The 27,806-nt window shown below is 39.0% G+C and overlaps 1 protein-coding gene across 1 annotated transcript; it reads right to left on the bottom strand.

Annotated features, from left to right (window-relative positions):
- On the bottom strand, positions 1–27,695 carry LOC308096670 (uncharacterized protein; the record flags this gene model as incomplete). The annotated part of the gene is made up of 10 exons (XM_080444081.1): positions 1–24; positions 6,826–6,947; positions 9,794–9,919; positions 11,357–11,431; positions 11,656–11,739; positions 13,324–13,407; positions 17,594–17,668; positions 18,607–18,678; positions 25,725–25,793; positions 27,554–27,695. The coding sequence occupies 10 exons, from the start codon at positions 27,693–27,695 to the stop codon at positions 1–3; spliced, it is 873 nt and encodes a 290-aa protein (XP_080300207.1).
- Between the last annotated feature and the right edge of the window lie 111 nt (positions 27,696–27,806).

Below are 27,806 nucleotides of genomic sequence, written 5' to 3' on the forward strand. Positions count from 1 at the left end.
CTAGATGAGGGGTGTGCCCAGACTCTGAGAATGGAACCAAATGGAGCTGTAGTGTAATGGATATCTTAACCCATTAAGACCTGAGGCCATTCTTAAAAAAAATCTAACTTTTTTTTTTTCTCCAAGATTTTTCAAAAATAGCAGATCTACAAGCTCGTAGCGCGGCACCGAGTGCTGCGCTACGAGCTTGTAGATCTGCTATTTTTTTAATAGCCTAAAGAAATCTAAAAATTACACGGATGCGTTCCAGGTGTTAAGTTGTGGGTTAAGTTCTGTAACTCAGAAAGTGTGTTAAAGGCCTTCACATTTAACCAGGTCGTCCAAAGACCTTTACATTTAACCAGGTCGTCCAAAGACCTTTACATTTAACCAGGTCGTCCAAAGACCTTCACATTTAACCAGGTCGTCCAAAGACCTTCACATTTAACCAGGTCGTCCAAAGACCTTCACATTTAACCAGGTCGTCCAAAGACCTTCACATTTAACCAGGTCGTCCAAAGCTAGAGAAGTCTTGCTGCACCGTTTTGTCGTCTCAGGACGCCAGTGGACACTCGGTGTGTTGGCAGGCAGCGGTGGCTCGCTCTCACTATTTTTGGGATTCAATTTGTACACTTTCTAAGTTATCGGACGGTCTTTGAAATGAAATATAAAAAAACTAGATAAATCTGTGCGCTTTGATCAGTGAAATAATAGTAGTCCGATCAAGACTTGTTAAATGTTCCTCCGGGGGAGGGGCCCGTTCTTAACCGTTTAAATGAAAACAATGAGCGTTGCTGCTTTTTATAGCGATTTAAGAAAAACAAACTGGGTTCAAATAGTCTGTGTGTTTTCTTTCAGGATAGTAGTCACTAGGGCTGGGAGGGAGCTACAGTTTTTTTCAGGGAAGCTTTTTATAGTAAAACGCTGTCAACACTGTCTTCATGTGGGCCTCTTATTCTTTTTTTGGGTTTGTTTTTCCAATCGATCCAACTGTAAAGCAAAACGGTTCATTCATAAATTGGCCAAACGAGGAGTTTTACATGTCGCTGAGAGGCCGCTACCCGACCGACACGGGGGACGTTTTATTTCTCATTCCATAAACGGTTTTCCGAGCGCTTTCTCGTCTAGCTTAAGCCTAAACGATGCTCTCGTCCTGCAAGGATGTCGCCTGCAAAAAAATAAAATAATGCTCTAGCAAAGCTTGACGCAGCTTGAAGATCAGTAATTATTTTGGCAGTGCGAAGCCGTCGTACTACGAGAGTGAACCTTGCACGCCGGTCTCGTAGCACGCGGAGAACGGCAGATCTACAAGCTCTTGAGGTTTCTGCTGAAACAACGTAGACTAGACCGTGAGCCTTGTTCGTAAACCGCCCGTCCTTTCAGTGCATCGGTGTCTGTGATGCGTTGTGGGCTGGTAGATGTGTCTGTGATGCGTTGTGGGCTGGTAGATGTGTCTGTGATGCGTTGTGGGCTGGTAGATGTGTCTGTGATGCGTTGTGGGCTGGTAGATGTGTCTGTGATGCGTTGTGGGCTGGTAGATGTGTCTGTGATGCGTTGTGGGCTGGTAGATGTGTCTGTGATGCGTTGTGGGCTGGTAGATGTGTCTGTGATGCGTTGTGGGCTGGTAGATGTGTCTGTGATGCGTTGTGGGCTGGTAGATGTGTCTGTGATGCGTTGTGGGCTGGTAGATGTGTCTGTGATGCGTTGTGGGCTGGTAGATGTGTCTGTGATGCGTTGTGGGCTGGTAGATGTGTCTGTGATGCGTTGTGGGCTGGTAGATGTGTCTGTGATGCGTTGTGGGCTGGTAGATGTGTCTGTGATGCGTTGTGGGCTGGTAGATGTGTCTGTGATGCGTTGTGGGCTGGTAGATGTGTCTGTGATGCGTTGTGGGCTGGTAGATGTGTCTGTGATGCGTTGTGGGCTGGTAGATGTGTCTGTGATGCGTTGTGGGCTGGTAGATCGGCCGTGTTTGGCGCGCAGCTTGAAGCCCGTTTAGGCCTCATTCTGAAAAACTTAAGTTGCTATGTATATTAGCTATGATTACAGATACTTTCCCAGATTGAATGGGTTAATAGTACACCAACTGGGCTTGAGTTTAGGGCTGTTTAGGCTTAAGTTTAGGGCTTTATTCCTCAACTTGTCACATTAACGCCGCTGAACTAATCCTCCTTCTCTTGACTAATCTCATGGATGTTGTACGCTGTCTTTGCTCCAGGGGGAAGAAATGCTGTTTTTTTGTTTGTTTTTTTGTTTGTTTTCTTTTTGGTTTGTAATTTTCTTTGAGTGTCAGGGAACTCTTCTTGGTCACAGTCCAATTACTGGGTTTATATTTTTGTTTTTTTTTGTTTTTTTTTCCACAAACCTTAAAAAAACGCTGCTACAACCTCAGTTAAAAAAACAAAACCCGGAAAAACTGCAAACAAACGTCAGGCCGTTCACAGCGCCTGGTGAACCTTCATACCTCACACAACAACGAAATATCGCTTAAAAAAAAAAACTTTTTACAATTATAGTTCTGTTTGAAGAAGAAAAAAAAAAGTACAAAAAAAACTGGTTTCTGTGCGTTGGATGTTATAATAACCTCTGGTTAGGATTGTTTTTGTCTTTATTACGTACATGGTCTTTATTATACGTACATAGTTCTGTGTGTTTTCTGTTGAAGAAAAAAACAAAGAAAACCTGACCGTAAAATATGTGTGCGTGAAGTCCGGGGACTCTGGGAGGAGGTTCCACGCGGTCCCCAAATGGACCCTTCAGAGGTCCGGAGCTCCTTTCGCGTGCACAAATGGAACCAAATGGACCCGTACGGGTCCATTTGGTTCCATTTGTGCATGCTCAAGAGTTCCATTGTACACTCTCAGAAGTTGTGTGGGGGGTCCGTGTTGCCCTAATGCTTATCAAACTAGGGGGAGTTCTACAATTATTTGTGTACACACACACACACACATGCAGCTTTACAGGTTTCCAGGTTTTTTTTTGTTTTAAAAACAAATGTGTGAAGCAACGTCAGGGAAAAGAACCTGTCAGCTTAAGATAAAACTGTTCGCTGACTGTGGTAGAAAAAAATTAGCAGGTTGTGTTTTTATTCTTCAATAAATAAAATCTTTTCTGGTGCACTGAAAAAAAAAATAGAAATGTTGGTTTGGATTTTCATGGACAAAAAAAGTGTTTTTGTGACTTTTGACACTTGTGGGTGTGTTTTTAGTTTTTTCTCTTCAGTGTGTTTTTTTTTTTTTTTTTTTTGGTCCATTGGTCAGTCATTGGCTCCGCCTTTCCCCCCTCGTTAACTTCATTCAAACATTTGGACTATTAATTAATGGTCCTTTATTTTCGTAATTACGCGGCTATTTTAATGATAATAAGACACGCCCTTTCTTTACATGAACCAGTTATTCATTTTGCATACGTTCATCCATAAAACTGTAAATTCAGAATATGACGGGATCACTTCTTTTAATGTACACTGTCAGAAACATGTCAAATGTACAATGTCTATATTTCTATGGTGCCCTATGATGACAATTTGTATCCAGAAATCGTCAATAAAGACAAGAATTTATTCTCTTTTTCTTTTAGTTTTTTGGACACATACTTTTCTTTATGTTTTAGTCGAGAAAAATAACTATCTGCTCAAATATCTTAATGTATCTGCTCAAATATCTTAAAGGGATAGTTCGCGAAAAAAATAGTTTTTCCTATGGATTAGTCACCGCATGGAGACTTGAATTCATGGATATTTGTTTAGTTTTTGTCTCATTCCTAAGACAATAATTTGATGACCAGCGGACCGGTAGGCAGCGGTTCCGGTAGGAGACACAAAGGAGACTCTTTGTGTCTCCTACCGGAACCGCTGCCGGTCATCACATTATTGTCTTAGGAATGAGACACAAACTAAAAGATATCCATGAATTCAAGTCTCCATGCGGTGACTCATCCATAGGAAATGAGTTATTTTGGGGGTGAACTATCCCTTTAGGGCGCGCTCTCACCAAAAGTTGTCTGGCCTGTTAAAGGCAGGTTGTGTTAAACTCAGGTTGTGTTAAACTCAGGTTGTGTTAAACTCAGGTTGTGTTAAACACAGGTTGTGTTAAACTCAGGTTGTGTTAAACTCAGGTTGTGTTAAACTCAGGTTGTGTTAAACTCAGGTTGTGTTAAAGGCAGGTTAAAGGCAGGTTGTGTTAAAGGCAGGTTAAAGGCAGGTTGTGTTAAAGGCAGGTTAAAGGCAGGTTGTGTTAAAGGCAGGTTGTGTTAAAGGCAGGTTGTGTTGTGTTAAAGGCAGGTTGTGTTAAACGCAGGTTGTGTTAAACGCAGGTTGTGTTAAACGCAGGTTGTGTTAAAGGCAGGTTGTGTTAAACGCAGGTTGTGTTAAACTCAGGTTGTGTTAAAGGCAGGTTAAAGGCAGGTTGTGTTAAACGCAGGTTGTGTTAAACGCAGGTTGTGTTAAACTCAGGTTGTGTTAAACGCAGGTTGTGTTAAAGGCAGGTTGTGTTAAAGGCAGGTTGTGTTAAACGCAGGTTGTGTTAAACGCAGGTTGTGTTAAAGGCAGGTTGTGTTAAACGCAGGTTGTGTTAAACTCAGGTTGTGTTAAAGGCAGGTTGTGTTAAAGGCAGGTTAAAGGCAGGTTGTGTTAAAGGCAGGTTAAAGGCAGGTTGTGTTAAACGCAGGTTGTGTTAAACGCAGGTTGTGTTAAACTCAGGTTGTGTTAAAGGCAGGTTAAAGGCAGGTTGTGTTAAAGGCAGGTTAAAGGCAGGTTGTGTTAAAGGCAGGTTGTGTTAAAGGCAGGTTGTGTTAAAGGCAGGTTGTGTTAAACAAGGTTGTGTTAAAGGCAGGTTGTGTTAAACTCAGGTTGTGTTAAAGGCAGGTTGTGTTAAACTCAGGTTGTGTTAAACTCAGGTTGTGTTAAACTCAGGTTATGTTAAAGGCAGGTTGTGTTAAAGGCAGGTTGTGTTAAACTCAGGTTGTGTTAAACTCAGGTTGTGTTAAACTCAGGTTGTGTTAAAGGCAGGTTGTGTTAAACTCAGGTTGTGTTAAAGGCAGGTTGTGTTAAACTCAGGTTGTGTTAAAGGCAGGTTGTGTTAAACTCAGGTTGTGTTAAACTCAGGTTGTGTTAAAGGCAGGTTGTGTTAAACGCAGGTTGTGTTAAACGCAGGTTGTGTTAAACGCAGGTTGTGTTAAACTCAGGTTGTGTGCGCCGCACGGCCACAGTTTTTTGCAGACAGTGGATTCTAAAAAAACACTGACGCACCTGTCACTCACATTCAAGGTCCGCCTTCCACTCACCCGATTGGACAGAGGAGGAAAATCAGCTCCTGCCTCCAGCAGTTTTCTGCTTCCAATGGACAAGTCGTGTAGAGCAGATAAACGCAAGGTCTGCGCGACAAGCGGAAAAATCCGCTCTTGCGTGAATCCACGCATTTACATTGACAAAGCATTGGCAGATTCTGCCCCAGAGGTCAAATGAAAGTGCGGTGAGAGCGCGCCCTTAGAGTTGATCTGCTCAAATATCATAATATAGTTAGTTAGACAGATGCCAGGTTCATTTGTGGCATCCTATAGTTTCAATGTACAGGTTATTGTCTCCGCCAGGCCGAAGGCTGTGTGTGTGTGTGTGTGTGTGTCCGTCTGTCTGTGAACAGCTGATCTCCGGCACCGTTTGGCCGATCGCAGCGAAACTGCACACACCCTCCATGGATGAACCTCTGCCCCACATTTTTCAGATCGGGAGGTCGATTCAGGAGGTCGATTTTTGCTAAACACATTTGTTGATATTACTCCTGCAGGTTTTGTCCAAACATCACGCAAGTCGGTACACGGTATCTTTATAGTCATTAAACCGAACAGGTCTTTTTCATATTCCATCCTGATTGGCTAAGAATGGCTTCCAAAGTTTGCAGGAGTGCTCAGTTTTGAACAAAATGCCTCAAATCATGAACACGGCATAACATTTCCGTGAAAATTTGCCCGTACATTCTCACTAAGCCCAGAAAGAGTGCCACTTGAAATTCCTCAAATTAGCCTCATGGTGGCGCTATAACAGGCCGATTCGCAAGTTTACCTATAACTGCACCGATCTGTGTAAAACTTTGTATGTGCACTCCATAAAGGGCAAGGAAAGACCTTTTCACATCTGCCTTGTATAGCGCCACCAGGAGGCCGACTTATGTAAAACATTTTATTGTATTTTACTCCTTCAGATTTTGTCAAAATTTCACGCAAATCGGTACACATGATCTCTATAGTCATGTGATCAAGGATATGTTAGATTTCTTCATAGTCCATCCTGATTGGCTGAGATTGACATCTAAAGTTTGCAGGAGTGGCCCGTTTTGAACAAAATGCCTCAAATCATGAACGCAGCGTCCGATTGTGATGAAACCTTTCACGCACATTCGCACTACGTTGAGGAACAAATGCCACCCTTTTGCCATTGCCCAATTATAGCGCCAACAGGAGGCCGATTTTGAAAAACATGACATTTTTTTATTACTCCTACAGATTTTGTCCAGACATCACGCAAATCGGTACACATTATCTCTGTAGTTATGATTATCTCTATAGTCATGTGATCATCTGTCCGATTCTTCATATTCCATCAACATTGCTGGCCCACAATAACCTACCTTACCTGGTGGAGACCTGTGCTCCGAGGAAGACATTTTCTAGTTATGATATTATATTGTTTTAGACTGATGCTAGGTTCATTGTTTACCTGTGATCCTATAGTTTACTGAGACACTACACTGTCTCTCAGTATTCTATGATCCTATAGTTTACTGAGACACTACACTGTCTATGTATTCTAGTATTCACGTATTCAAACATATTTCCATGATTATTGTATCCAACGTTAACAATGAGCCGCTGATCATTTTTATACATCTGGACCCACACATACTTTGATGACTCACGGCCGGCTGCTGCAGTGAATCTGAACTGATAAACTCCTTTCACAGGTGCGGAGAACTGACCTGGAACACACACACGCACACACACACACACACACACACACACACACACACACACACACACACACACACACACACACACACACACACACACACACACACACACACACACACACACACACACACACACACACACACACACACACACACACACTTTTAAACACTGTTAACTACTTAAAGGAGTAGTTCACCTAAAAAAAGTACTTATTTTCTATCAGTTGCTCATGTTAATGAGCTTTACATTAAGTGATTAAAGGGATAATTCACTTTCAAACATGTTTGGAGTCATTTTAACGTCTACCTGGTCCTTGAATTCATGGAGATTTGTTTGTTTTTGTCTCATTCCTGAGACAATAATTTGATGACCGGCGGAAAGATGCTGATGTATCCGGTAGGAGACACAAAGGAGTCTCTTTGAGTCTCCTACCGGATACACCAAACCGCTCATCAAATTATTGTCTCAGGAATGAGACAAAAACTAAAAAATGTATTCAAGGCTTCATGGGGTGTAATTGATAGAAAATAAGTATTTTTTTGGTGAACTACTCCTTTAAGCTCTATTTCTTTTTTTAAGGAAAAAGTGTTCTTAAAGATCTGATCTACAAGCTCACAACGAGCCACAAATGTTGTAAATCTTGTAAATGTGATATTTTTTAAGCCTGTAAGCCTGTAATGACACAGCAGACTTAACCCTTCACATGCTGTTACTGATGTTTTCACAGAGATGTAAGTTGTATCATTAGTTGGTGAGAGATAATTGATTGTGTAAAGCTCATTAACATAATTAACTGGGAGACCACAACCTCGAAAAATTTCGGGTCTAATTCGGTCTAATTCGGGTCTAATTCGGTCTAATTAGGGTCTAATTCAGGTCTAATTCGGTCTAATTAGGGTCTAATTCGGTTCTATTTGACCAATATAAATCAACTTTTTTCTTATTTTTTGCTGTAAAAATATTTGTATCAGCGCAGGCGGGGCCCCCCCTGCTGGTGGCCCCCCCGCACCGCATCACTTGCTACCCCTCCGTTACGCCACTGTGTGTGTGTGTGCATGTCTTTAAGTGGCGCATGTGTTGCAAAGGTGCGCCTCGCAGGACCGTGTGTGTGTGTGTGTGTGTGTGTGTGTGTGTGTGTGTGTGTGTGTGTGTGTGTGTGTGTGTGTGTGTGTGTGTGTGTGTGTGTGTGTGTGTGTGTGTGCGTGCGTGCGTGTGTGTGTGTGTGACCTGTTGAGAGGGAGGTTTGCCTGTGTGAAACCACTGAACAGCGTGTATAAACTTAAGAGCTATATATAAGGTAATCCTTTTATTGGTTTGCCTATCGGTATTTACCTGTGACATTTTGTAGATGGTATTAGTGCATTATGTTGTGTTGGTATTGTATGCTATCGTGCCATGTGTATAATATGAACTGACAAATGTGCTTTGTCGTGGTTCCGTAGGTCCATGTGGAACAAGCAGCACCTTAAGGACCCTGTTCCTTTCCCTTCATTAATTGCTTTATTTTGATTTGTTTTGTACCAGTCTTCCCAAGCTATTGAGTCACTCTTGCAAGTACCATTTTGTAAATATTTTATTATAGAAAGGTTTACAAAATGGTTCTTGCATTTATTTGCTTGTTACAAAACAAATCAAAATAAAGCAATTAATGAAGGGAAAGGAACAGCGGTCCTTAAGGTGCTGCTTGTTCCACATGGATCTACAATCAATGACAAAGCACATTTGTGTGTGTGTGTGTGTGTGTGTGTGTGTGTGTGTGTGTGTGTGTGTGTGTGTGTGTGTGTGTGTGTGTGTGTGTGTGTGTGTGTGTGTGTGTGCGCGCACGTGTGCAGTGATGGCTTGTGTGTGTGTGCATGTCTTGAAGTGGCGCATGGGTTGCATCTTTGCCGTCCGTAAACATACAGACAGACATACACACACGGTCAAATGTAGAGCGGCTGGCACCGCTAAAAATCACTCACCCTACTTTTAAGGTAAAGTTCATTAACATAATTAACGTAATCACCAGTGGTAAGCTGTAAAATAATCAGTCAACTTGTCTTTACTTGAATTACTTTTTTTTAAAGACTTATATTGCTTTCAAAACAGTGTTTTTTAAAACCAAAACACCAAACAAACACCAAAACAAAGACTTTTATGGAGTTGAAAGACTACTCTACTAAATGGGAACACTGTGAGCCCCCACCTCACGTCTAAAATACACTTTTTGGCCAGCAAAGAAAAATATTTCACCGGAATTACAACATGTTTTTGGTTACTCCACAGTGCCCTCTACAGATCTGGTCAATGGAATTTTCCTATTGACCAGATTCTTCCTTCCGGTGAAATATTTTCTTTTCTGGACAAAAAGTGTATTTTAGACGTGAGGTGGGGGCTCACAGTGTTCCCACTTCGTAGAGTAGGCTTTCAACTCCATAAAACCGTCTTTGTTTTGGTGAGTACAAAAAGCGTATTTTTTACTTTTTACTATAGACGAGAGCTGCGCTACCGCGGTGGGAGGGGAAAGAATGGAAAGTACCGTAGCGTTAAGGAGAACCCCTCCTAACGCTATGGACCAGAGCTAGATAGGGATAATAACTTTGTGAGTGTCTGGTAGGCTGCAGCTCTTGTGTACTCTCTGCTAAGCGATTAACCCTTTCACACTCCATGGCTTTTCTCGAGTAGCCTAATGTTATGCAAAGCAGCCAGGTTGAGGCCATTGTTTAAGGTGTTAAAGACGGCTCACCGCTGACGGTGCGTGCTCGCGCATGCATGTGGAGTTCCCAGCCCCCAGCCCCCATAGTAGCTTCAGAACTAAGGGGTCGCCGACCCCCTGAGCACCCCCTACAGCTCACCCCTGGTAATCACCACCTACCTGTAGATGGATTGTAGGCGTTGCCGATGTTAGAGTGAACTCTCTGATAAATCAGAGTTGTAGCAGAATTATATCCAATAGATCCAGAACCCAGATAATAAGCAGAGAAGGCCACCTTTGGTTGGTCTGTCAACACAGGAGCATTATCACATTATTATATGATTATAATCATATTATTTGCATTACTATTAAAGCATATCTTATACTCTTAATGATCAAATAGTTTATATTATTATGTAACCCTCTAACTAGATTTTTCAGCAGATGATAAAAACCTCCACTGATTTTTTTTCCTGTCTAAAATGTGTTAAAGCCACAGTACTGACATATCAGATTAATATTCTCATAATTTCTGTGTCATGTAGATCAGCTATAGCAGTTTATAGCAGCTAATAGCAGCTTGTAGATCTGCTATTTTGGTTTGGTATTTCCACTTTTACTCAAGTAATTCAGATTTTAGGATTAAGAGTCTTTATAACTTTCACTCCACAACAATGCAAAGACAAATATTGTACTTTTGACTCGACTACATTTCTAGAGAAGGCTGTTTTCTCAGCTCCAAGAATTGTAGAACACATTTATTGACTCTAAAACTGGTGAGTCAAACTGCAAAACCAATATTTAAATGTGTAGCTATGATTCTCTGTTTTCATGAAAAAACTAAACTGGCCCCCAAAAAATTAAATAATAATAATTACTAAGTGTAGTTGTGTGTGTGTATATATATATATATATATATATATATATATATATATATATATATATATATATATATATATATATATATATATATACAAGCAAACATTTCTAACTCAAATCTTTGCTTCTGGAGGTCCCTGGGACAAACATTTTTTTGATCGGGGTCCGCGGCCAAATACATATCATTTTGAGGGTCCTTGACATGAACAAGTTTGTGAACCACTGGTCTAGTCGTAGTGTATGGAAACTAATGCAGAACCTGTGAGATATGTTACACTCCACGCTTCACTTCACACAAAGTCATTACACTTATACTATGCTGTATTTTTATTAGGCTATGCTATTGTGATTGTAAAGCACTTTGGGTCAACTGCTGTTGTTTTTAAATGTGCTATATAAATAAAGGTGACTTGACTTGACTATAAAATAACAGATGTAAGAGCTGATAACGCATGGATAATAATAATAATAATAAAATAAACACCCGCGCCCGACTGGAAGGGTCGTGAAAGCGTGGCCGGTCGAGCGCATTCAAGAACCAGTTACAACTTCATCTGTATGACAGCAGGCTGCCTTCTAACCAGTTTAGACCAGTTAACACTTCATCTGTATGACAGCAGGCTGCCCTCAAACCAGTTTAGACCAGTTACCACTTCATCTGTATGACAGCAGGCTGCCTTCTAACCAGTTTAGACCAGTTACCACTTCATCTGTATGACAGCAGGCTGCCTTTTAACCAGTTTAGACCAGTTACCACTTCATCTGTATGACAGCAGGCTGCCTTCTAACTTTGACACATCATTGCTCTTTTAACAAGGGGTTAAAACATGACATGTTTGCTAAAAGTGATAATAGTTATAATACCTGTTATGAGTCTGCTCACGTTCTCCACTCGATGGTCACTTACATTCAGTCTCATCTCAACGATGGACAGCTGAGCTGAAATAATCACAACATTAAATCACTCATTAATACTCATGCAGTTAGATTTAATAACTATCAATTTCAGTAGTTGATTTAATTTGACTTATGTTATGTTTGTGACATTGTGTGTAAGAACAATACTGGGGTTGCCTAGAGAAAATCAGAATCAACAGCCACACTAATCAGTATGTATTGTCAGAGTTTTCAACATGAGTTTTCTAACAATGAAAGTACAATACCTTCATTGTGTCTGTTCACTTCCTCCACTCGACTCTCAGTTAGATTCAACCTCATGTCTACGCTGTACAGCTGAGCAAGGTTGGCTGAAATCATCACAATATTAACATCAAATCACTCATTAATATGCATGCAGTTTGATTAAAACACCAGCACTGTTTACAGTTAATCTGATTTGACATTACAAATATTTTTGAATTCTATGAATCAAATATGGGTGAGGGAGAGATTTCTGTTGAACCTGAATATAGCCTGGAGACCATGCACTTATTTTAATAAAATCTGCCTGTGAGGAGTTTTTATTTTATTTTGTTATGGCATTTTAAATGCATAGTACAATTATTTTGTTTAAGTTTGAGCCCAGATGAAGAGAGATTTTAAGCATTAATTATGCACCCTTCAGTGTGACATTAATTATTTGTCACACTGAAGGGTTGTTTTGACCCAGCCAGCATAGGCGGCGGTAATGAAGGCTAGGGTAGGCTAAGCCTTCCCAAATGTTATGCTGGTAAATTCTGGGAATTGTGCAAATTATATATAATATATGTGCGCAGCATTATTTAGTTACATTTTTGATAATAAATCATAAAAATCTGGCAAAAATAAGAATTAAATAACATAACCCTGACCTAACCCTAACCCTAACACCGTAATAAAGTAACTAAAATCTGAAAAGAAACTAACAAAATCCACCCAAAAAAAATTAATTTTCGGGAGGCGCTGCCGACCCTCCCCCCCCCCCCGCCTCAAGCCAGATCTCCTAGCCTTCCCAATTGTCAGGCTCACCCGCCGCCTATGCCAGCCAGTATGTGTTAGTAGGCAAGAAAGCTCAATAAAGCAAGGTTTAAAACACTTCTGGGTCATTTTAAAGTCTACTCTGGCTGCTGTATTTCACCCCAGACAATCATTGCTTGATTCAACATTTACATATTTCATATTCATGTTATAAGACACGCCCCCCTTCCTATATGAACCCATTGTGACTTCAAACTCCATTTTAACCATTTTAGACACACGTCTCTGCTTCTGGTGACTGATATTGTCCTTCTAATGAATGTTAGACTCATCGTATTCATTATAGCAGTAGTTCAGGGCAACCCTTTAAATGTGTTTTCATCCACGGCACCACTGAATGACTTTGTTACTTTATGACACTTTAAATTTATGCTGCTTTGTTGCTTGATTCAACATTTACATATTTCATATTCATATCATGAATGACATTGTTACTTTATGGCACCTTACATTTATGTCATATTACAGGATGTAAACATTAAATGTTTTCCTCCTAAAATACAGTTTGTCACAAGGACAACTTGAGAGAATGTCAGTTTTCATTAGGACAGATTGAAAATATCCACTTGAACCCCAGCATCTCTACTCTTGTGGTAACGTTCACCAAAAATAGCAGATCTACAAGCTTGTAGATCTGCTATTTTTGGTGAAGAGCTTTGGTGTAGATTGATAAAGAGCACACCAAGCAAATTAAGTACAGAGGGTTATGGTTAAAGTGGTTAAACTGAAGTGATTTTGATCATTCCAAATATTATCAAAGTATTCTGTGGTACCCCTGGACTTGTGTTAGGGCACCCTGAGGTGCCACAGCACCCACTTTGAGAAAACCTGCGTTATAGTACATAAAATGCTTGCTAAATGTGAAGTTATAATACCTGCATTGTGTCTGTTCAGTTGCTCCATTTGACCTTCACTTACATTGACCCTCATTTCAACGCTGGACAGCTTAGCAAGGTTGGCTGAAATCATCACAATATTAACATTAAATCACTCATTAATACACATGTAGTTAGAATAAAACACCAGTAGTAATTACAGTTAATCTGAGTCGACAAAAAATACGATTTTTTTAAACCTTAGCTTTTGAATTCCATGAATCAATTATTGGTGAGGGAGAGATTTCTGTTGAACCTGAATTTATCCTAGTCGTCATTTACTTATTTTAATAAAATCTGTCTGTAAACACATTTTTTTTTTGTTATAGCATTTTAAATACATAAATACAATTTACAATTCAGGCATTTAGCAGACGCTCTTAATTCAGAGCAACTTACAGTAAGCTAGGAAAACACGAGGTAATACATCAAATGTTAAACAATTTTGTTTAAGTTTGAGCCCAGATTATGAGAGATTTTACTTAGGCATTACTAATTTTTCACACTTAAGGGTCATTTTGACCCAGCCAGTATGTGTTAATCGGCAAGAAAGCTCAGTCAAGCAAGTGTTATAACACTTCTGGGGTCATTTTAAAGTCTACTTTGGCTTTTGAGTTTCACCCTAGACAGTTTTTATGTTGCTTGATTCAATATTTACATATTTCATATTCATGTCATAAGTCATGAATGACATTGTTACTTTATGGTACCTTAAATTTATGTCATATTACGGGAAGTAAAAATGTAATTCTTTCCTCCTAAGATACAGTATGTCACAAGGACAACTTGAGAGAATGTCAGTTTTCATTAGGACAGATTGAAAATATTCACTTGAACCCCAGCATCTCTACTCTTGTGCTAACGTTCACCAACAATAGCAGATCTACAAGCTCACGTTGTGAGCTTGTAGATCTGTTATTTTTGGTGTAGATGGATGAAGAGCGCACCAAGCATCTCAAGTATAGAGGGTTATGGTTAAACTGAAGTGATTTTGATCAATTCAAATATTATAAAAGTATTTTGCGGCACCCCTGGACTTGTGTTACAGCACCCTGAGGTGTCAAAGCACCCACTTTGAGAAACCCTCCATTATAGTACATACAATGTTTGCTAAATGTTAAGTTATAATACCTGCATTGTGTCTGTTCAGTTGCTCCATTTGACCTTCACTTACACTGACCCTCATTTCAACACTGGACAGCTTAGCAAGGTTGGCTGAAATCATCACCATATTAACATTAAATCACTCATTAATACTCATGCAGTTTCATTAAAACACCACCAGTAATTACAGTTAATCTGATTTGACATATGAATTTTAAAATCTTCGCTTATGAATTCTATGAATCAAATATAGTAGGTGAGGGAGAGATTTCAGTTTAACCTGAATTTGGCCTAGAGGTCATATACTTATTTTAATAAAATCTGAATGTAAACCAAATGTTTAATTTGTTATAGCATTTTAAATACATAAATACATATTTACAATTTACAATAAAGGCATTTAGCAGACAATCTTAATTCAGAGCAACTTACAGTAAGCAAGGAAAACACGAGGTAATACATCAAATGTTAAACTATTTTGTTTGAGCCCAGATTATGAGAGATTTTAGGCATTCATTCTTTTTCACACTGAAGGGTCATTTTGACCCAGCGACTATATGTTAGTCAGCAAGAAAGCTCAGTCAAGCAAGTGTTAAAACACTTCTGAGGTGATTTTAAAGTCTACTTTGGCTTTTGTGTTTCACCCCAGAAATGTTTTATGTTGCTTGATTTAACATTTACATATTTCATATTCATGTCATGAATGACATTGTTACTTTATGGCACCTTACATTTATGTCATATTACAGGATGTAAACATTACATTTTTTCCTCCTAAGATACAGTACGTCAGAAGGACAACTTGAGAGAATGTCAGTTTCCATTAGGACAGATTGAAAATATCCACTTGAACCTCAGCATCTCTAATCTTGTGGTAACGTTCACCAAAAATAGCAGATCTACAAGCCCACAACGTGTCACTTTGTAACGTTTTATGAATTTGTAGATCTGCTATTTCTGGTGAAGAGCTTTTGTGTAGATGGAAAAAGAGCGCACCAAGCAAATCAAGTATAGAGGGTTTTGGTTAAAGTGGTTAAACTGAAGTGATTTTTATCAAATCAAATATTATCAAAGTATTCTGCGGAATCTTTGCTTATGGGTGAGGGAGAGATTTCTGTTGAACCTGAATTTAGCCTCGAGGTCATATAGATATAAAATCAATGAATGTCAGTTTCCATTAGGACAGATTGAAAATATCCACTTGAACCCCAGCATCTCTACTCTAGTGGTAACGTTCACCAACAATAGACCTTTTGTTGACCCCCGCCCCTAAGCCCCGCCCCCTTCAGACACTTTCACAGCTGGCTCACTCACTTCAATGTTAATTTCATGGATCTTATACATTAAATGCTCGTTCATTTTTGGAACCAGAGCTTCGAAATCTCTTCCAAATCCGTCAACAAGGCCTGCCGTATGCATTGGAAAAATATGTGCATGACTATTAAAAAACAAAACGGTGTTTAATCATATATGAAAAAGTATAGGATCTGCATCATCTAATAATCAACTCAACAGGAGGGGGAGGAGACCGCAGGGTAACATTAAGACTAGGAAGTGACCGACCGACCGTGTCATTGAAGAATATTATCAACATTCATATTATATAACAGTAGCGTCCCCAGGAATTACATTTAGGGCAGGTGATATTTTCTTTCCCCCCCGCATGTATTAAAAAAAACATGTATTAAAATAAATATTGCAAGTGTTAAATTCACTTTGTAGGTCGGCTATATTTATTAAGTGATAGGCTACTGTTTGTAGTTTTGACTCTTGTTGTTACTAGGGCCGGGACTTTATCGCGTTAATTTCGATCGATTAATTACAGAAAAAATTAACGCATTTTAATCGCACCTATTTTTGCACCGCGGAACGTTTCTCACTGGACGAGTTTCAGACGGACCGATCATAACAGCGCACCAATCCGGTTGGTGTGCTGGTCTGATCGGTCCGTCTGAGAAGTTGTCTGAGAAGTGAGAACGACGTGGTTCTCACTTCTCAGACAACAACAAATTTAACTGCAGCCGCGCCGCATAGCCTGCTTGATAATGTTGGCTGGGCAAATCAGAATCTGGCATGGATTCCCCCTACGCGCGCGTTTGTCCCGTTTAGGGGGGGGGGGGGGGGGGTGCGCTGGGGGGAGTGCACGATGCGGTGCGGGTCACATGCGCGCGATTTGTATTTATTATTAATTAAACTACTATAAAACAACAGTAACAACAACACACTCTATCAGCCTCCAGTGGTGGAAAATAGCAGATCTACAAGCTCACAATGACTTGCGCTTGTAGATCTGCGTTTTTCACATGGTTACTGTATGTTTTATAATAATAATCGAAATCTAACTAGTAACAAAAGAGTTACTGGGGTAGAAGTATTAGAACTTGGAAATACTCGAGAGTCAAGTGCAAATACCCTAAAATTGTAATTAAGTACAGTTCTTGAGTACATGTACTTAAAGACGTATACCAAAATCCATTTGAAAAAATTGCTTTGCACTGTTCTCAGGTCAAATATTGATATGCGATTAAAATGCGATTAATTGCGATTAATTAATTACAAAGCCTCGAATTAATTAGATACATTTTTTTAATCGAGTCCCAGCCCTAGTTGGTAGTTGAGTTGAATTGATATCCTATTGTTTTTCATATATGATAAAACACTGTTTTTTTAAATAGTCATGCACATATTTTTCCAGTGCATACGGCAGGCCTTGTTGACGGATTTGGAAGAGATTTCGAAGCTCTGGTTCCAAAAAAGAACAAACATTTAATGTATAAGATCCATGAAATTAACATTGAAGTGAGTGAGCCAGCTGTGAAAGTGTCCGAAGGAGGCGGGGCTTAGGGGAGAGGGGCGGGGCTGAGCGAAAGGTCTATTGCCGATCTACAAGCTCACAACGCGTCACTTTGTGACGTGTTGTGAGCTTGTAGATCTGCTATTTTTGGAGATTTGGTGTAGATGGAAAAAGAGCGCACCAAGCAAATCAAGTATAGAGGGTTATCGTTAAAGTGGTTAAACTGAAGTGATTTTGATCAATTCCAAATATTAAAGTATTCTGCAGCACCCCTGGACTTGTGTCACGGCACCCTAGGGTGTCACAGCACCCACTTTGAGAAACCCTGCATTAAAGTACATCAAATGTTAACTAAATGTGAAGTTATAATACCTGCATTGTGTCTGTTCAGTTGCTCCACTTGACCGTCACTTACATTCACTCTCATTTCTACGCTGGACAACTGAGCTGAAATTATCACATTAACAATAAATCACTTATTAATACTAATGCAGTTTGATTAAAACACCAGTATATAAAATCTGGCAGTAAACAACGTTTTTATTTTGTTATACAGTGTAGCATTTTAAATGCATAAATACAATTTACAATGTAGGCATTTAGCGTCTTAGTTCAGAGCGACTTACAGTAAGCAAAGAAAACACGAGGTAATACATCATGTTAAACTATTATGTTTAAGTTTGAGCCCAGATTATGAGAGATTTTAGGCATTAATTTTTTTTCACACTGAATGTCATTTTGACCCAGCTAGTATGTATAAGTAGGCTAGAACGCTCAGTAATGCAAGTGTTTAAACACTTCTGGGGTCATTTTAACGTCTACTCTGGCTTTGTGTTTCACCCCAGACAGTTTTTATGTTCCTTGATTCAATATTTACATATTTCATATTCATGTTATAAGACACGCCCCCCTTTCTATATGAACCCATTGTGTCTTCAAACTCCATTATAACCATGTTAGACTCATTGAAAACACACGTCTCTGCTTCTGGTGACTGATATTGTCCTTCTAATGAATATAATATGTAGTATTACCACTGCACAGTATTCATTATAACATAATGAATATAATATGTAGTATTACCACTGCAGAGTATTCATTATAATGAATATAATATGTAGTATTACCACTGCACAGTATTCATTATAATGAATATAATATGTAGTATTACCAATGCACAGTATTCATTATAATGAATATAATATGTAGTATTACCACTGCACAGTATTCATTATAGAACATAAAGGTTATAATACCTGCATTCTGTCTGTTCATTATAGAACATAAAGGTTATAATACCTGCATTCTGTCTGTTCATTATAGAACATAAAGGTTATAATACCTGCATTCTGTCTGTTCATTATAGAACATAAAGGTTATAATACCTGCATTCTGTCGGTTCAGTTCCTCACTCGCAGTGAGCCTCTTTTCCATGGCCGTCAGTTTAGCAAGGAGGGCTGAAAACAGAAGAGCATCAGCATTAACATTCAGTCAATCATAAATACTCAATAGTTTCATTTAAAATGCATCAATAAGAGTGGTTTCTAATAAGTTATAAGTGGTTAATAATGAATAAGTATTATGTGGATAACCTCCAATAAACTCCTTCTGTCCTTCTCTATACTTCTCCATCAGCACTCTCAGGGGGAACCATTATCCGTTTAGACCAAGTGTTTGACTGTACTCATGCTGTGTAATAATAATAATATAAAATATTCAATCAATCAATCCTTGGCATAAACCCATACTGCTGCTCCCTAATTGTCGCCTCTCCTCTTAGCCTAGCTTCCACTTCCAATAATATTCCAAATATTCCGCATTTTATTGCAAGAGTTTTAAAAAATAGCAGATCTACAAGCTCATAATGCGTCGCATCGCCCTCAAATAGCCCTTGCAGAGGTTTAAAGTGCTCTTGTGATGTAGTATAGTTGCTTGTTTTCCTAGAGCTGGTTGCTTATTTCTCACAAAATATGGCAACACTGCAACACAAACGTATCGACCTTTTTAGATAGATGACAAGCGACCAAGAGAAGAGAAAGGAACACAAAGTAGAAGTCTGCACTATAGTTCTGATTATTAAAGAGAAGAGAAAGGAACACAAAGTAGAAGTCTGCACTATAGTTCTGATTATTAAAGAGAAGAGAAAGGAACACAAAGTAGAAGTCAGCACTATAGTTCTGATTATTAAAAAGTATTGCCTTTAGGGGCGTCTCCCACTGTGTAATACAGTAGGTGGACAGTAGGTGGCAGGGCCGAGCAACTATTGACTGGCTGGCTAAAGTAATTGTTGGGGAATTGAATTGAAACAATATACTGTAGAAGCCTACTATAGCAGTAATTATACTTTAAATTGTGTTTCAATGTCATTTTGTAGTCTCATATGTATTGCTTCTGATCTTTATGTAGGCATTTTATCAACATGTTGTCAACATTTATCCCTCTACATGTCATCACATGCAAACACTATATATATATATATATATATATATATAATGGCTTTTATTTATAATGTAAAGTGCACCACAGACAATACTCAAATGTTTTACTTGAGTAAAAGTATCAATACCACATTGTAGAAATAATCTGTTAATCTGTAAGTAAAATTCTGGTATGCAGAATTTACTTACTTTAGTAAAAGTATAAAAGTGTTGGCATCAAAATATACTTAAAGCACCAAAAGTAAAAGTACTCATTATGCAGAATGTCCCATTTCAAGTTTTCAAAATGTACAACCATATTTTGGGAATAGTAGATCTACAAGCTACAAGTGTGAGCTTTTAGATCGGCTATTTTCTAATAGCCTAAATCTAAATCTGAAAAGCAACTGTGTGTGTGTGTGTGTGTGTGTGTGTGTGTGTCTCTCTCTCTCTCTCTCTCTCTCTCTCTCTCTCTCTCTCTCTCTCTCTCTCTCTCTCTCTCTCTCTCTCTCTCTCTCTCTCTCTCTCTCTCTCTCTCTCTCTCCCTGTCAATTAAATTCAAAGGGTTTATAGGCATGAGAAAACATACTGCATGTTTACATGGCCGAAGCAAAAGAGGAACAATAACAATACAATCAAAACAAAATAATGTATGTACAATTAAAAGGGAATATAAATGATGTGTACACAGAGATGTGTTTACATAGCAACTGAGGGAAATCTAACTTATGAAAACATAATAATTGTGCATTTGCTGTCAGAAACAGTTATAAATAAATATCCACCTAAATATCCACATAGGAAAGGTTAGCTTGGGATAAGCTTTTACAAAATTGGGAACAACTGTAAAACTTTAAAGGTACAGTAATTGCTCTGTTTGTACATTGTACCTATGTTCCTATTTGTGTGATAGGAACTTATTATATATATATCTTTTTACATTAACCACTTGAACCCTAGCATCCCTATGCTGGGGGGAACTTTGGCAGATCTACAGGCTAAACTTGTAGATCGGCTATTTTTTCAGCAAACCGGTTTGGTGTATCAAAGAGCAGACCAAGTACAGAGCCAAAGATCCACAAGTATTGAGAGTGTAAGTTAAATGTCTGAAAATGTATTCATGGATAAATGTTAATGTAGCCCCTAGAGGGTAGTAGAGTACAGGGTGACGTCCTGAGTGAGACACATATTTAAGAGGGTTCTGAACAGGCAGCTAACGGGTCGGTAATCTGTGGGTCCTCACAACACTGCCGGTAGCGTGTTGTTGAGAGGGGGAGGTTCGAGTGCTGACCTGTTAATCGGTAAGCCTGTTTGTTTCTGTATTGTATCCTCGCTTTTACTGTAGTATGTTATATGGTCTACAATGAGAAATGTTTTGTGTGTGTGTGTGTGTGTGTGTGTGTGTGTGTGTGTGTGTGTGTGTGTGTGTGTGTGTGTGTGTGTGTGTGTGTGTGTGTGTGTGTGTGTGTGTGTGACCTGTTGAGAGGGAGGTTTGCCTGTGTGAAACCACTGAACAGCGTGTATAAACTTAAGAGCTATATATAAGGTAATCCTTTTATTGGTTTGCCTATCGGTATTTACCTGTGACATTTTGTAGATGGTATTAGTGCATTATGTTGTGTTGGTATTGTATGCTATCGTGCCATGTGTATAATATGAACTGACAAATGTGCTTTGTCATTGATTGTAGATCCATGTGGAACAAGCAGCACCTTAAGGACCGCTGTTCCTTTCCCTTCATTAATTGCTTTATTTTGATTTGTTTTGTAACAAGCAAATAAATGCAAGAACCATTTTGTAAACCTTTCTATAATAAAATATTTACAAAATGGTACTTGCAAGAGTGACTCAATAGCTTGGGAAGACTGGTACAAAACAAATCAAAATAAAGCAATTAATGAAGGGAAAGGAACAGGGTCCTTAAGGTGCTGCTTGTTCCACATGGACCTACGGAACCACGACAAAGCACATTTGTCAGTTCATATTATACACATGGCACGATAGCATACAATACCAACACAACATAATGCACTAATACCATCTACAAAATGTCACAGGTAAATACCGATAGGCAAACCAATAAAAGGATTACCTTATATATAGCTCTTAAGTTTATACACGCTGTTCAGTGGTTTCACACAGGCAAACCTCCCTCTCAACAGGTCACACACACACACACGCACGCACGCACACACACACACACACACACACACACACACACACACACACACACACACACACACACACACACACACACACACACACACACAGCAGAACAGCCCCCCCCCCTCCACCTGTATCTGTTAGAGCAATGACATCATACATGTAAGTTAAACACAATGTTACACAGAAACATATAAACTATTGAACATATATCAACCCTTACACAGACATAATACTCACATTTCTCCAGTTTAAATGCCTACATGTAACTGAAGAGGCCACACCCCAAACAATGGACAGGCACGACAAGAGCACCAAAAGTGTCACAGACCTGACGATATAAAAACATTTCTCATTGTAGACCATATAACATACTACAACAGTAAAAGCGAGGACATAATACAGAAACAAACAGGCTTACCGATTAACAGGTCAGCACTCGAACATCCCCCTCTCAACAACACGCTACCGGCAGTGTTGTGAGGACCCACAGATAACTAGCCTGTTCAGAACCCTCTTAAATATGTGTCTCACTCAGGACGTCACCCTGGCCTGTACTCTACTACCCTCTAGGGGCTACATTCACTAACATGAATCCAACATATTAATAGGAAGATCATGTGTAAACAAACACAACATTAACTTACACAACACTGATGATAGTGCTGTCTATGGTCTATGAATTCTATGATTGTATTTTGTATCTGCCACACAATGTTATACAATATGTAGAGTCTAGCACTTTTTTCTGTACTGTACAATTGTTTTGAAATTACAAGCACATAAAGCACTTGATATAATATATAGAAAAATAAATCAAATTGTGTACCACAGATGTGTTAACTTCAATATCAACATCAAATTTAACAAATCAGTTTTGTATGAAATTAAATTAAACATAACTATAACCAGGGTTGCATTACTCATGGGACGGCCTTGCACGGCGTGCAAGAACCTATTTGACCAATAGCACGCGCAGGCACACGCATAGATTTAAAACCACTTTAAATTCACACCTCAACAAAGTTTACAAAGGCTCCCCCGACTCACACCAGGTGAATGAACATAGGAATGAGCCTAGATGCATATCAATTGTCCATTGTGTGACTTGTAGTGTAGGTGTTAAGCCACGTGCGCGTCACGTCATTAAAATAGAGTACAACCATGTTCCAATTCAGCAATGCAACACTGACTATAACTAGTAAGTAAACTAACTATCCTAATGTGTCAGCCTGGGCTAACCACAACAATGTTTAGTGTTTAATGTTTAATTTAAATTGTCTCTGCCAGAGTGTGGTTTGGTTGGTTGTGAGGGGGGGGGGGGGGGAGTGTCTATTTACTGCTCAGAGAGCCAATCCTGTGTAGAGCCCGCCTACTGTATCCGGTAGTTTACGGAAACAAATAGGCACGTACAAAGGCCGTGGCCATATCCGGTCTAGACCGGATCTGCAACCTGTAAAGTTAACTGATCCCAGACAGTCTAACGTTGACAAGGCCAGCGTTGCCAGGTTTTGTGAGAGAAACAAGCAACCAGGTCTATGAAAACAAGCCCAAAAGAAGCAACTAATAGGCCACATGAGCACTTTAAAACCTATATGTTGGCTATTTGAAAATAGCAGATCTACAAGCTCACAACGCGTCGCAACACGAGGCGTTGTGAGCTTGCAGATCTGCTATTTAAAACAAATCTGCTATTTCAAAGAAAATGTGGAATATTTTTTAAACCTTTTAATGACACAAATGTTGTATGGGAGTCCTGACTCCCTGGCATAACATATCTTCAGATGGGGGTGCGCAGACAAATGCATATTAATTTGGGGGTATTTTACATGAAAGAATGAGAATCCCTGGTTCAAACAACCCCACAATAAGCAACTAAACACTTTAGAAACAAGTCCAAAATACCACAACCCGCAGCTACCAACAAGCAACTTTACAGAAAAACAAGCCCAAAGTTTTTTTCCTATGTATTAGTCACCCCATGGAGACTTGAATTCATGGATATTTTTTTGTTTTTGTCTCATTCCTAAGACAATAATTTGATGACCGGTAGCAGATCCGGTAGGAGACACAAAAGGCGGCTTTCCATATACATGGACTTACCTAGCCCCACCCCACACCGCCCACCACAGCAACGGTTTCCACTACAATGAAGTGGGTAGAGTGGTGTGTAAGTGGTACTAAACTGGTGCCTAAAAAGTACCCAGTCTTGGGTAGGTCTGAGCTGGGCTAAGCGGGGCTAAAGCTGTGACTGCTACTGATTGGTCGGCTCACAGCTGTGTCTGTCCACTCAGGTCTCTGTAAAATGTAAACACTACGGTAGCAGTGTTGCCATGTCCACTTATTATAAGCGACATTGGGCTTATTTTTCTGTAAAGTTGCTTGTAAATATTGGTAGTACTTTTACTCCACTACAATTATCTGAAAACGTATTAGTTACTAGTTACTAGTTACTTTTCAGATATAAATGATTACATTATAAAACATACATTAACCACTTAAGCCCTATTTTATACCTAGGCTATTTGAAAATAGCCGATCTACAAGCTCACAACGCATCGCATCATTGTAGATCTGCTATTTTCAAACATTTTAGTACTTACTTTTGGTACCTTAAGTACATTTTGATACCAATAGTTTTTGTACTTTTACTCAAGTAATTCCAGACTTTCACTTGTAGATGCTTCGGATTGATACTTTTACTTAAGTAAAACATTTGAGTACTTTTTCCACCACTGCTTGTTTCTAAAATGTAGTTGATTATTTGGGGCTTGTTTCCATATGTTGTTGAAACCAGTGGTTCTTAAACATTTTCATGTCAAGGACCCCCAAATTAATATGTATTTGTCAACATTATATATGTATATATATTTTTTAAATAGCAGATGCACACACTCACAATGCGTCGCATCGCTACGCGTTGTGAGTTTGTATATCTGCTATTTTCAAATAGCCGTAGATAGTCGCTTCTTTTGGGATTGTTTTCATAGACCTGATTGCTTATTTTTTTCTGCTAAACCTGGCAACAATGAATGTGCGACGATACACGCTAATAATGTTTTTTATATAAGTGATGGCAACGTGTTTAGACACCACACAGGTCTTCCCAACAATAGCGAAGATTAAAGTCAGGGTGAACATGGCCAAATAATAACTTAAGAGACAAACTAGCTCTGAGGAAGCACGCTAGCATTTAGGCTAACCCTGTAGCCTGAGGCTAAGTTGGTGTGTTAAAGAAAGGGGCGTTGATTTCCTTCGGGAGGGGAGGGGAGGGTGGGGATTTTGCGAGTGGGGACTTTTGTGCAATGGAAACGCAAGACATTTTGAAGCGGTGCGGTGCGGTTCTGGACTGTACTGGACAGTGTCGTGCTTAAGCTGTGATGGAAAAGCGGCTAAAGAGTCTTCTTTGTGTCTCCTACCGGTCATCAAATTATTGGCTTAGGAATGCGACAAAAAAACAAAACAAAACATGAATTCAAGTCTCCATGGGGTGACTAATACATAGAAAAAAATCATTTAGGGGGTGAACTATCCCTTTTAGTCTGTTAAATAGGCTGCTCAGAGAGAGAGAGAGAGAGAGAGAGAGAGAGAGAGAGAGAGAGAGAGAGAGAGAGAGAGAGAGAGAGAGAGAGAGAGAGAGAGAGAGAGAGAGAGAGAGAGAGAGAGAGGTCGGTCTAGGGGCGCGGTTTGGACAGCGTGATCTAATGAGAGTGAGACACTAGCGTTGACTCCCATTGTAAGAATGGAATGCAGAAATGCTCTGTCTATCTCGATGAGGAAGTTCCAATGTTTGGAACTACAGCCCATAGTGGCCCGCTCTGCGGGGAGATCAAAGCGTGTCATAACTCTCTCTCTCTATGGGTCTGGGTTTGGATTCCAGTGGCTCTCTGGGGGCGGGGTTTGCCCCAATGTCTCTGTCTTACCTGCATTCACAGAACTTCCTCCTGGTGCTTCCACCTCATTCTTACTGGAATTAGATTGGTTGTCCGTTTCTGAAAAATACACACAATCACATTGTGTCAAACAAACAGAGAGTTTCATGAGTCTCATGAGTTTCATCCATATCCACTTTATTTATATATTTCATATGCATTTATATATTTTATATGTATTTATATATTTCATCCATATCCACCGTATTCTGACTGTGAGATGTTTTTGTTGCGTTGGGAGTGTTAACTACAAGATTTATAGGCTACCATAGACTGACCCCCCCCCCCTCCCCTTTAAATGAAAGAGAAAAAATATTTTGTCTGTAATTTCCCTTTTCTCTGCAACAAACTTCATTCAGTTTCGTAAAAATAAAGTCAATTACAAAATGTCCCCCATTTAGTTTGTAACCTTTATTTAATATGTTTGTAACCCTTTTTTGACATGTTTGTAACTTTTATTTAACACGGAGAATCACATTAATGTACGAGACCTCTTTGTATTTATGGGGGAGGGGCTAAAATTAGGCAATTTTGTGATTGACTTTTTACAAAACTTTTAAGAAGTTTGCTGCACAGAAAAGGGAAATTACATTTTTCACATTAGTTAACACTCCCAACGTAACTGTTTTGTTCAATCTAACATTATACAAAAAGTAATAATGCACCAAAATCAATCTTCACACTTATTATTCAGATGGGTCAGCCAGTGATACTAATAATAATCAAATTAGTGTTTAGAATATTTAATTATAGTGTATTTTTCAAAAACGCGGTTAGTGATGTATGATCAAAACTGGCATATAAAGGGTAAAGTTTTTATTGTGATTAAGTAAATCATATAATCATATAATCATATAAATGAAACAAGAACCCCTTCATGGAAAAAATAGGGAAAATGTTGATCTTTCATAATTCTATTTTAGTTTAAAATTCAAAATGCAAATATTGTAGTTAACACTCCCAATGTAACTTCTTTTCAATCTGACATTATAATAAAGTAATAAATGTACCAAAAAAAGGATATTGATAATTAAAAACTATAACAATCTTGGTTGTGAGCTTGTAGTTTTGTCTTGGTCGTGAGCTATTTTCACAATATATACTATAATACAGTATGAAGTATATAGGCTGGATAAGAGGTTTAAAGACCACTTTGGTAGAGGTTTGGGTTGTGTAGTTAGTTACCTTGCCATGATGTAACTCCAAAATTGGACAAGAAATCTATTTATAATAATAAATAATAATAATAATAATAATTGCTCCATTGATTAGAAATTGATAATTCAAAATATGCTCCTCATTGACTTACATTGTACAGTGAAACGTCTCTCAAAGTCACTCTTAGCACATAAACGAACACAAACAAAGTTGATTCAGACAATGTAGAACATCACCAAACCCACTACTATTTGTTTTTTTAATAAAACAATTCAACTTCCTGTTGATTTTGCTATTGTTATTCTTATTCTTGCGGACTGGATCCGCAGATCTGGATCCGGATCTTCAAATAGTAAAATCAACAGGAAGTTGACATTTTCATATACAAAATAAACGGTAATTGGTTTGGTGATGTTCTATACTGTCTGAATCAACTTTGTTTGTGTTCGTTTACATGCTAATAGACTGACTTTGAGAGCTGTTTCAGCGTACAATGTAAGTCAATGAGGAGCATATTTAGAATTATCAATTTCTAATCAATGGAGCAATAATCTTTGATTTCCTGATCTGCCTTTGGAGTTACATCATGGCAAGGTAACTACACAACCCAAACCTCTACCAACGTGGTCTTGCCCTTTAATCAGCATCTCCATCATCCTTACCTTGGTTCTCATGATGGTTGAGGCTCAGGTCCAACGCTGTTCCTTGGTTCTCATCATGTTTGAGGCTCAGCTGGAACTGAAGGTCAGGCTCAGCTGAACACAGACAGAAGAGGAAGATCAGCAAAACACCAGCAGTCTTCATCCTGAAATGCTCTATCAATGCTGTGCATGCAGCATCTTATATACACACCTACCTGGTAAGCTGAGATGCTTTTTTTTTTTGTTGTGCACTCTGTGAGTCTTACCTCCACGG

This window comes from Gymnoscopelus braueri, assembly GCF_963280865.1.
Source record: "Gymnoscopelus braueri genome assembly, chromosome: 12".
NCBI classification, from domain to species: Eukaryota; Metazoa; Chordata; class Actinopteri; order Myctophiformes; family Myctophidae; genus Gymnoscopelus; species Gymnoscopelus braueri.